The sequence below is a fragment of the Lissotriton vulgaris genome, chromosome 7, assembly GCF_964263255.1.
Source record: "Lissotriton vulgaris chromosome 7, aLisVul1.2, whole genome shotgun sequence".
Classification (NCBI taxonomy): domain Eukaryota; kingdom Metazoa; phylum Chordata; class Amphibia; order Caudata; family Salamandridae; genus Lissotriton; species Lissotriton vulgaris.
Window position 1 is genome coordinate 1,258,592,269 of NC_141695.1, and position 12,269 is coordinate 1,258,604,537.

Here is a 12,269-nt window from a genome sequence, read left to right on the forward strand (position 1 = left end):
CTGTTGGTTAGCCATTGAGTGAGGTTAATGGCTGCTTGGTTGGGGTTCGAAGAGTGGGCGGGGGGGTTTTGAAGAAGCGATGAGGAGATCTGGTCGATGGTGATTTTGTTCCAGTTTCTTCGCAGAGTAGGTTGAGGATGGTTGTGGGTTGTGGTCTTTTTGTAGACAAAGTGAACGCAGCTGTGGTCCGTCCAATGGAGAACTGTGGTGTGACTGAAGGAGATATGTTTGCTGGAGGTGAAGATGGGGTCGAGAGTGTGACCTGCGTAGTGAGTGGGGGTATTAACAAGTTGTTTGAGTCCGAGGTTGGAGAGATTGTCCAGAAGGGTGGTGGCGTTGCTGTCGTTGCTCTTTTCCAGGTGAAAATTGAGGTCTCCCCATAGAATGTACTCCTCGGAGGGGAGGGCGTGTGGGGTGATAAAGTCAGTGATGTCTTCACTGAATTGTGCCCGGGGTCCTGGTGGCCTGTAGGGGAGGGTGCCTCTGAGTGTGGTATTGGGGTCGGTGTGGATCTGGAAGTGAAGGTGCTCGGCGCTAGCGAGGTTGACGTCTGAGCTGGTTGAGATGCAGATGGAATTCTTGTGGACGATAGCGATGCCTCCTCCTGTATAGTAGGTGCGGTCTTTTCGGATGATCTTGTAGCCTTCCGGGATGGCAATGGTGATGTCTGGGGCTGAGGAGGCGTTCATCCATGTTTCTGTTAGGAAGGCGACGTCCGGGGAGATGGTGTCTAGGAGATTCCAAAGGTCAATGCCGTGTCTGTGGACCGAGCAGGTGTTGAGCAGGAAGCATTTTAGGTCGTTGGTGTCAGAAATCAGTTTGATGTTAGTGGATGAGGAGTTGGTCTTAGTGCCGTCATACTTGCAGGAGTTGCATGTGAAGGGTCCATGGGTGTGTCCAGGAGCGGCTTGGGTGCAGTTGTGGGAGTCGGCCGGGGTTTAGGGCTAAGAGGGTGGAGGCGTCGTATGTAATGCGGGTGGGGTGGGTGATGCGGGGGCCAGGGTGTCTGGCGCTGGGCGCGGGCTTGGCGCGGACGGGCGCAGACGGGCTTACCTTTGGCGCACCTTCGGCGTGGCCGCAGCGCGTGGACGCTGCACGTAGGTTCATCTGCTTAAATGGAGAGTGGAGGGGGGCGGAGCGTGGGAGGGTCAGCTGGGAGGCGGGATCTAGGTGCAGGGAGGGTCTGCAAGGGGTCACAACAAAATGGCTGAACAATAAGCAGTAAACAAATACTCCGACACCAAGAGCTTAATTTACGCATAGAATGTAAATTTTAAAGCAATTGCAGTGGCACTAAAGCGCACAGGTCACGAGCGCTGCGCAAAGTCAGTTTCAATACTAGTGCCAGTAGTACGACACGAGCGCTGCCCACAATCAATTTCTATAATAGTGCCAGTAGTACGACACAAGCGCTGCCCACAAACAATTTCAATAGTAGTGCCAGTAGTTCAGATGGGCACACCGTTCTCGAGCGCTGCACAGAAAGCTTTTCAAAGAGAGAACCAGTAACGCATACGATACCACCAGGAGGGGGAGATGAGGGGAGCGACCGTTTCTGCGTGGACGTTGACCTGTTTAGTCATGGAGAGGGTGGAGTCGAGGATGACCCCTATGTTGCGTGCGTGGTCGATGGGTGTTGGGGTGGTTCCCAGTGTCGTCGGCCACCAGGAGTGATAGGATTTTACAGAGAAGAGAAAACTGGAGATTTACACACTTTGGCCACTGTGTTGACTAGTAGAAGGAAATGAGGTTTCCTGTCAAAAAGTACCCTCCAGGTTTCTTACTTTCCAAGTAGTTCTGGAGGCTTTCTCAGGTCTTGGGAGCAATCAAGAATAATGAATCGGGCTCTTTTTAACATATTCTGCTTTGGCACCATTCTAACAGAGGAAGCCCTCCCCCATTATGTGTGACATATGACCCAAGAATGAGTCAATGCTGCCTGAGTTCCCTAGTGTTATGTTACCAGACGTGGATTCTTGGGTCATTCATGTACATTTGCAAGTCTGCCTACTACTGTTCAAGGGGCTGTGGCAGCAGGTATACTTAGATAGCACAAAGGAGAAAAGACAGGCCTGATCCTTGGATAACACCACACAGCACCAGCTTGATTGGCAAAATTATGACTTTTGGCTGTGATTATGTCTGACAGAATCATGAATTCTGGCTGCAATTGTTGAGAAATGATTGGATCCAGTGCTTAATTTGAGCAGGTGGTTTCTAGAGCTCGGCACCAGCACTTAATTGTCAGCACCGGCACTTTAGACAATATGCCATAGAGGGGCGCTGTTTGTCCAATTTAGAGCCAAGCACAATAGTTTCCTATTTATTCAATACACATTAAATATTAGCAGTACCTCTCGCCACAGCCATTCTTAAAGCTTTGGGCGCTTGGAATAGTCAGGACTGTCCCACTTGTAGGAGGGTAATAGTGATTGTATTGTTACTGAAATTGGAAGCGCTGACAGCAGCAATGGGCGGTGAAAGTGTGAGTGGCCTTGTGACAAGAGCCCTGGCACTTATTTATTTACAAATTAAGCACGTGTTGGTCCGGACACCCCTGTCCGTTGTTCCAGCCATCCAGCAATATAGTGTCAACAGTGTTACAAGCAGCGGAAAGGCGAAGGCGTAAAAGGGGTGTTTTCTGGGTATTTGTGTCTTTTATAATGGCCAGGGTGGATTTAGTGCTCATCGCAGGGCCTGAATCACGACTGATTGTCATGGAGAGCATGGTTGGCTTTGACAAGCTCTTGACGTTGTCTCATCTCCACGATGAAGTGGGTGGAATGAAACAAGCTGATGTGGATGTAGGCGCTAGGTAGCTTCAGGCACTGGTTGGTGATGGATGTCCAGTGTGCTCCGCTCTTCCATCCTCTGAGGTTGGATTTGTTGAATTACAGAAGCAGTTGGTGTTCGATGAAAGGGGCGCTCACTGGGTCCAGGCTATGGCTGGGTCCTGGTGCCTGGTGGGGACTTGGTGATCCAGGGCTGTTTGAGTAGTGTGCTTAGATTCTTACCCAAACTCCCTGGAGTAGTGTGTGCCTTGAGACACATCCTCGCCATCCCCAATGTGTGCCCATTGTTTGTCCTGAAATCTGTGTGTTCTTATGATGTAGGTGTGCCATCACCAAGAACTATGACAAGGACCAGAAGTGGTCCTACTGCACAGAGGAAAAGGCGGTGAAAGGTGGAGTATTTCAAAATGATAATCAATAACCAATCAAAGTACCCTTGGAAATTCATAATCAGGGCCCTTCAGTACTCAATCGCAACTCGATAGTCACTGTGCGCCAATTTCCTGTTGGAATCCCATAATCAAGAAATTCATAATCAATAAAATTCAGTACACTACTGGAAATGCATAATTAATATGTCTTGGTCCTGCTGAAAATTCTTACTGCGATTTAGTGCTTGATTACAAATCCATAATCGGTACAAATCAGTATCCTATTGGAACCCACCCTCGAAGATAATCAGTACTGCATTGGAAATACTCCTAGGACCCTATTGATCTCCCCAGCAGTCTTATATCGCCCTCTCTCTCTCTCCTGCTCTCAGATCACTGCGCCAAGAGCCCCTGTGAAAATGGAGGCACCTGTCAGAGCACCTTCACCAACTACAAGTGTGACTGTCCGGATGGATACACCGGGAGAGACTGCCAGACAGGTGAGGGGAACTAATACAATGCTACTCTTCTATCCCTCTGCTATCCTTCTAAATCCAAATACCTGACTAATATCCACCACTCAAATTACTTTCATATTTCACTATACTAATTCACCACTAATCCTTTATGGGTTCCGGAGTAGCGTGCTACTCGCCAAAAAAATGCTTTAACTCCCCTTTAGGAGTAACAAGCGCTATATAAATGCTAACCTTTTTCCCTTTTCTATCCCTCTGCTATCCTTCTCAATCCAAATAACTGACTAATAACTTCCACTCAAACTACTTTCATATTTCACTATACTAATTCACCACTAATCCTTTATGGGTTCTGGAGTAGCGTGCTACTCGCCGAAAAAAAACACTTTAACACCCCATCAGGGGTAACAAGCGCTATATAAATGCAAACCTTTTTCCCTCTTCTATTACTCCACTATCCTTCTGAATCCAAATAACTTACTAACCTATCCACCACTCAAATTACTATCATATTTCACTATACTAACTCAACACTAATCCTTTATGGGTTCCGGAGTAGCGTGCTACTTGCTGAAAAAGTGCTTTGACGCCTCGTCAGGGGTTGTAAGCACTATATAAATGCAATTACAATCCAGTACAGAGAGAGACATTGCCAGACGGGTGAGGTGAACCAATCCAGTGATACAGGGGAAGACATTGGCAGACCGCTCAGGTGAACGAATCCAATGCTACAGAGGGAGACATTGCCCGACAGGTGAGGGTAACATATCCAATGCTTCAGAGGGAGACTTTGCCTGACGGGTGAGGGGAACTAATCCACTGATACAGAGGGAGACATTGAGGTGAACTAATCTAATGCTACAGAGGGAGACATTGAGGTGAACTAATCTAATGCTACAGAGGGAGACATTGAGGTGAACTAATCTAATGCTACAGAGGGAGACATTGAGGTGAACTAATCTAATGCTACAGAGGGAGACATTGCCAGACAGGTGAGGGTAACTAATCCAATGATACAGAGGGAGACATTGCCAGACAGGTGAGGTGAACTAATCCAATGATATAGGGGGAGACATTGCCAGACAGGTGAGGTGAACTAATCTAGTGATACAGATCAAGACATTGCTGGACGGATGAGGGGTACTAATCCAGTGATACAGAGTAAGACATTGCCAGACGGGGGAGGGGAACTAATCTAGTGATATAGAAGAGACATTGCCAGATGGGTGAGGGGAACTCATCCAGTGATAAAGAGGGAGACATTGCCAGACGGGTGAGGGGAACTAATCCAGTGATACAGAGGGAGACATTGCTGGATGGGTGATGTGAACTAATCGAAAGATACAGCGGGAGCCATTGCCTGTTGCATGAGGTGGAGTAATTCAATGATATAGAGAGAGACCTTGCCAGGCCTGTGAGCTGAATGAATCTAAAGATTCAGAGAGGGACATTGCCTGATGGATGAGGATAACTCATTTAGTGATACAGAGAGAGACATCGCTGGACGAGTGAGGTGAACTGATCCAGTGATACTGAGGAAGACATTGGGGTGAATTAATCCATTGAGACAGAGGAGACATTGCCTGACAGGTGAGGTGAACTGACCCAATGAAAAAGAGGGAGACATTGCCTGACGGGTGACGTGAACTAATCTAAAAATACCGAGGAAGACATTGCCGGACGGTTGAGGTGAACTAATCCGTGGATACAGGGGGAGACACTGTCAAACAGATGTGGTTAAAAAAATAGAAGGATTTAGAGCAAGAAACTATTAGACAGGCGAGGAGCCAAGCAGGTCAGGATTGAGAGGGAGACATTTCCATTCAGGTGAGCTGAACTAATCCAGTGAGAGAGACTAGATTTGGGGTTACAGAGGAAGACATTGCCAGACGGTTGAGGTGAACTAATCTGTGGATACAGGGGGAGACACTGTCAGACAGGTGTGATTAAAAAAATAGAAGGATTTAGAGCAAGAAACTATTAGACAGGCGAGGAGCCAAGCAGGTCAGGATTGAGAGGGAGACATTTCCATTCAGGTGAGCTGAACTAATCCAGTGAGAGAGACTAGATTTGGGGTTTAGGACATAGCTTGAGCGAGGGGGTTGATCATAACCACACCTCAATTTGGGGTTTTGAATAGAGTTTTGGACTTCATACAAAGCTCAATTGGAGGATAAACCTTACCCGTTATTGTGTGACAGAACCATGGCTTTGCAGGACTCTATTCAGGCACTAGGACAGACAGAACCCTAATCGTTCTGATATCCTTCGGGATCTTGTTCGCGCTATATAAAACTTTATAAATAAATAAAATAAATAAATATTCAGAAAGTTGATGTGAGCTTTCCTGATCCCAAGCAGGACTGGAAGGCCCCGTATGTGCCGGTCTCTTGGATGAATCATTTCAACTCTCATTTTGAGGACACACAGTGAAAGGGGTGACAGAAAGAACCTTACTAGAGATGTGTGTTCCAAGCTTCAGGCACTGCCCATTTCTGTCTTTTCCCCCTCTCTTTTCTGCAGAGATGTGCTTTGACGCCCAGCTGCTGCAGTACTTTGACCTGGAGGAGCGCTGGATGAGGGCCAGGCCACCAAATGTGGAGGAGTGCCATTGCAACCGGAAGGGGACATCTTGCAAACGCACCAACGTCAAAGGTAGGTCCGGGTGGCGGAGAGACCCTCTCCCCCAGCCTGTCATGGGGTATCTCTGATAGGGTGATGCCTGGTGAGCTCGATGGGGCTTTCAAGGGATTCTGGGGTTTTCCCCTTATAGGCATGTGCGGGGCCACTCACAAAGGTTGCGACTGTCCATTTGGAGGGCCTTCTCTGCCCATGCAATATCATTCTTTGTGTTAGTAGCCACAAAAGGATGCTCCCCTTAAGGTCATGAAGGAGGAACTTCAGATGTAGGCTTCAGAGCAGCCTGCCAGGCGCCTCAGGCATCTAACATAGCTCTTTGCGCTGAGCGTCCCCCATGAGACCGGCAGGTTATAGGTTAGAATCTAGGCAGGGCTAATTTAACCATTGATCCTTGGGAGGTTGATTAAATCAGTACCAATGAGTTGAGTAAAGCAATGCCTCTTACTCAAGTTTGTTACTTCTGCATTTTTTCAAGCAGCGAGACATAATTCCCTCTTCCATAAAAACATCCATCCGAGACTGTAGTCCCAAAGACCGCGTTAACTATGGTAGATGACCCCATCCTAATTACAAACCTTTTACCCCAGTCACTCAGTTAAACTAACGTCATATGTCGAGCACTGGGGGCATCTTTACAAAATAATGACGGAGCGCAGAGTGGTGCCAAATTCAGCAGTGCCACGCTCCGACTTTTTAAAAAAGCAGGGATGCGCAGTGTTCACAAGAATACGGCGCACCCCTGCATTTCCTCTAGTGCTAGTACGACGAAAAGCTGCCTAGGGCCCTCACAGGCACTCTGCAGCCATATTGTTAGGGTGCCTGCGCTGCAGGAGCGATTGTTTAGGTGCACAAGGGACACCTTCCTGCACATAAACAATCATTCATAGCAATTTGCTCTTTCCATGCGTGCTGCAGAATACAAAACACATGTAAAGAGTAAAAAACAAGGAGAAATCAATAATTTCTCCTCGTATCGCCATTCTAAACCTGATAATCCATGGTGTTGGAATGGCGCTGTTTTTCGTGCTTTCCCAACCGTATAAATCTGGGGTAGCGTCAAAAAGCAATGGGTGTTGCGGTGGACCGCCAACAGCAACACCCATTGCACGCCCCTTTGCTATAGAGGACTGCTATGGAAAGGGGCATATTTGCAAGGTGGCGTTAAACCACGTTAAATGGCTTGGCACCATTTAAAAAAGGGAAATGGCGCTACGTCACTGGAACATCAAAAAAAGTGACACTCCAGTGGGCATAGGGGCTTGTCCCTGGCTTCTTCACAAAACTACTTGATAAAAAGGAGGCACATCAAAAAATATACTTTAGAGCAAGACCTACAACCCACAGTGCACTCTGGCTGAACAGCCACTCTGAGGAATTCTTTATGAGTTCTGTTGTATGGTCTTTTCTTGTCTTCCTCCTTTCCACCCTGTCTTCCCTCTTTGTTCAGTCTGGGGACATTTAGAATGTTGAATGATCTCGCAGAATGTGGGGTGACTCATGTGTCAGTTGACTCCTGGCTGAGCTAAAGGAAGCTGCTCCTGGTGGGGTCTTCATACCAACCTACTTCCTGGCTTATCTACTACCAACTCATCACCTCTGTAACTAACCAGCCAATAAACTACAACTTGGAGCTACTACCTGGACCACTGACCGGTTCTTACTTTCAACATTTTGGCGATGATTTGGTCTTCTAACCCTGAGTCATTTCAAATTTATTGGACTTACTCTTCAAAGAAATTCTTCTACAACTAATAAGAAACCTTCTTCTAGAAATTCTTCTACAACCATTAAGAAATTTTCAATACTGCAACTTCATCATTTAACCCAAGCTTGTAACATCTACGCATTATCTTCTGGCTGCCTCAGCCCCACCAGTGACCAAAAGATACCGGTCAGCCTCAACTCGGGCGTGCCAGTCTTCCACTTCATTCAAGCTAGTTGAGTCTCTCGCTGCTTGTGCTTCATGATGTTATATGTATCCAGCGCCTTTTCTACTTCTGGCTCCTGTGTTCCTAGCCCAGTGAAGGCACATGTACTTTGTTCCCTGATTCATGCTAGTTTAACTGCCTTCTTTTACAATGCCTCAAACAATTTACTGTATGTTTGCCCTGCTTTGTGTCACATTGGTTATTCCTATGTGTCATTCTAGGGAATTGAATTACACATTCTGGACACACTGCCATAGGCGCTTCATATTTCTTCCTACAACATGATTTTGCTGTTTTTATCTGAGGCTAGCAGCGTTGGGGAAACATCCTTTACAACGCAACTTTTACCACGCAGTGTCTTTACGACGTAACTATTACAACGCATGTCATTACAACGCATTGCGCTGTGGGGCGCTATAGGATAGGAAATAGATTTAATTTACTATCCAACACCTTCCCTGCTATCCACAGGGACTGGAGTTGGAATAGTAAATTAAACTATTCACTATCCAGCACCCCTAAGCGCTATGCGTTGTAACAGCATGCGTTGTAAAAACTGCGTCGTAACAGCATGCGTGGTAAAAGCATGCGTTGTAATGTCATTCATCCGCAGCGTTTATATTCCTTTATCAACTGTCACTACAGACGCAGCACTGGTACCACTGATGAGGTGCTTTGTGACCTTCATATCAGCGAGTCTGAGAACTTTCCAAGCACGTTATTTGATTAAGACATTTTAAAGAGGAGAACTTTTTTTTTTTCACTCACACCGCTAGGATAAATATTCCCACTAATCCTTTTTAGCTTTAGAGGTAAGCCTTTACTACTCGCAGTTTTCTTGGCTCCAGTGATAGTTTAACCGCTGTCACTTCATCATTTTGAGGGTGACGCAGTGCTGTGGAGATTGCTGCATTGTTGCTTACTGGCAGTTAATTGCGAAATTCAAATACGCTGTACGAGGATCAGTGCGCGCAGTCCTACCTGCATCTTGACATCTGTGGTGCTTCTGTGGACTTCTCCTGTGACGTGCTTCTCTTCTTTCACGTCAGTAACACTGCGCTGCAACATTTGGTGCATATTCGTGCCGACAGCCATCCAGCATAGCGTCAAATGCGCGCCGCCATCTTGTGAGTGGCGGCGGCTTTCTTTATTCTTTCCGATGCGCCTGTTTGACAACCTCGTATCCTCATTCTTCGCCAGCTTTCATCAGACAGCAATTAGGGATTATATACTCTTTCTGCCTGTTGTACTTGGAACTACATGCAGCATATACTCCTTGGTCTTCTTTTAAAATGACTATGACTGATTGCAGTACAAAAGGGGGTGGTAATGGACGGAGCATGTGAACCTATCAAACATTCACACCCAGTCAAAAGATCTGGGTTTAATCCATCACCGTTCTTTAGCCCACTCTGCCACCCCAGTTCAGACATGGCTATATGCAAATCAGTCTGACCCTGTGCCTCATGGGAACAGTCCAGCCCGAACTGCCAAGCCATGTCTTCCCTGGACCGGTAACAAGCTTCCGAGGACCGGTTTCTGGCATTCCAGCCGTCTTCAGCCCGGCTTGCTTGAATCCAGTGGCAAAGTGAGCAAGGTACTCACGTCTGAGCATACTCTGCCACACTTATGGCGGCCAAAAGCGGTACAAAAGGGGGTGGTGATGGACGGAGCATCTGAATCAATCAAACACTCACACCCAGTCAAAAGATCTGGGTTTAATCCATCACCGTTCTTTAGCCCACTCTGCCACCCCAGTTCAGACATGGCTATATGCAAATCAGTCTGACCCTGTGCCTCATGGGAACAGTCCAGCCCGAACTGTAAAGCCATGCCTTCCCTGGACCGGAAACAAGCTTCAGAGGACCGGTTTCTGGCATTCCAGCCGTCTTCAGCCCGGCTTGCTTGAATCCAGTGGCAAAGTGAGCAAGGGACTCACGTCTGAGCATACCCTGCCACACTTATGGCAGCCAAAAGCGGTACAAAAGGGGGTGGTAATGGACAGAGCATGTGAACCTATCAAACACTCACACCCAGTCTTCCCTCTTTGTTCAGTCTGGGGACATTTAGTATGTTGAATGTTGTCACAGAATGTGGGGTGACTCATGTAAGTCAGTTGACTCCTGGCTGAGGTGGAGGAAGCTGCTCCTGGTGGGGTCCTCATACCAACCTACTTCCTGGCTTTCTACTTCCTACTCATCACCTCTGTAACTAACCATACAATAAACTGCAACTACTACCTGGACCACTGTGCAGTTCTTACTTTCAACATTTTCCAGGTGAAAACCAGTTCTGTTATACCTCACAAGGAATTACCGATATTGTATTGTATGGAAATTACATGCTCAGTATTACCACAGACAGCATTCTGAGTCTCAACCACTGGATTCGTCTCAGTGCACAGATTCCCCCAAGTTTTTGTCTCACCCCGATTTAACCATGATCTGTGCAGGGGCGGCTCTAGGCTCATGGTGGCCCTGGGCAGGGAGCGTAGGTAGGGGGCCCCGGAAGAGGGGGTCCCGGTGGGGCGGAGCGGGAGGCCAGCGAAGAGGTGGGGGTCAGGGTGTTTGGAAGTGGAACAGAGCTGGAGGCCGCCAAATCCCTGCCAGTGGCCACCACGCAAATATGTATCCATCCTCAGAGGATTATTATATTAAGGATATATATTGGCGTGGCGGCCCCTGGGGTTTGGTGGCCCTGTGCAGGTGCACAGCTTGCACATGCCTAAGGCCGCCCCGGATCTGTGACTGGGGGCGAATGTTTGATTTGTTCAGCATTCTGTTCATCCGCTCTTCTTTTTGCATTTGTCACCCAAAGTGGGAGAAGTATGCCCAGACTTGGTTCCGTGTTCGCTATGCCACCAGATTCAAGATAGCTTGGCTGATGATGGGTGACACCCTGAAACTGGCCCCAGGATGCTTGTTTCTGGTCCAGGGAGAACCTGGCTTGGCAGTTCAGGTTGGACTGTTCCTATGGGCAGCAGGATCAAGACTGATTTGCATATAGCTGGGTCAAAACTGGAATGGCATGGTGAGCAAAAAAAATGGATTTAACCCAGATCTGTGACTGGGAGTGAATGTTTGATTTGTTCAGAATTCCGTCCATCATCTGTTCTTTTCAAGTTAAGCTCTGGGCACCTGATAACTATGGGTAGGTTAAGTGAGTTGGCCGGAGTGCAGAAACAAGCTGTGAAATGGATGATGATTTCTCTCCTCTTGGGAGGAAATAGATTGGTTCTTCAAAAGGAAGTGAGGTAAGGGTTTGGCTTTGCATACTCTCTGTCAAACTCAACAGCAGCAAAATTCAATATTTGCCTTTGACTGGTGCTTGAACTATGTGGTTAGGTAAAACAGAGAGGTAGGTTCTTGCCCACAACGTAGGTAAAGTGACGACAGTTGGCGTGGGTACTGCTGTGCGACAGACAAGCATGCAAACAAACTGAACGCTTGATTAGGGAATGTACCAGACTGTTATAAACCATTGTTGTGATAGCACTGTTTACCAGACGGCTTAGGTGAAAAGAAGCTGCCATCTTTGAGAAGGCAGACAAAACTTTTTGCTAGTGGAAGCGCCCCATTAGGTGACAACGTGCCCATGGGATGATCCATGAAGATCACATGTGGGCAAGGAGAAGAAAAAGATATTTGGAGGGGAGATGGTAGAGATGGTTTTCTAAAAAATACCTATCTTTTTCTCTCATGGCGTGTTTGGTGTAAAGACTTGTAGGCATATCGCAGACAAAATAATGACTCCTAACACAAAAGCCGAAAAGCAGGTAGTAGTTATCCCACAGTGGCGTGAACTAAGTTATCTATGTAACTCATCGGCAAGTGTGCAGAACATGCCAGCTTCAAGACGGACTAGACCAAAGGTGAGTGAGTCGTATATGGTTAACAGAGGAGCTCACACGAGTGACAAGAAATGTTGCCAGCTGGGCACATTTCTAATTTTGAACGTTCTGCTGCAAGTGTGCCTTTGCTACATAAGCTGGCTTCATTACTTACTTCAACACCTCATTATGGGGTGTTGCCCGAGGACCTATGGCAGGGGTCTTCAAACTTT

General features: G+C 47.2%; 1 protein-coding gene across 2 annotated transcripts in view; it reads left to right on the forward strand.

Annotated features, from left to right (window-relative positions):
* F12 (coagulation factor XII) overlaps window positions 1-12,269 on the forward strand; it is a 119,467-nt gene that overhangs the window by 39,028 nt on the left and 68,170 nt on the right. For both annotated transcript variants that reach the window (XM_086931800.1, XM_086931801.1), the window contains exons 4-6: window positions 3,114-3,184; window positions 3,556-3,663; window positions 6,163-6,294. In XM_086931800.1, the coding sequence (XP_086787926.1) occupies window positions 3,114-3,184; window positions 3,556-3,663; window positions 6,163-6,294 (311 nt within the window). The remainder of the gene's footprint in view (window positions 1-3,113; window positions 3,185-3,555; window positions 3,664-6,162; window positions 6,295-12,269) is intronic.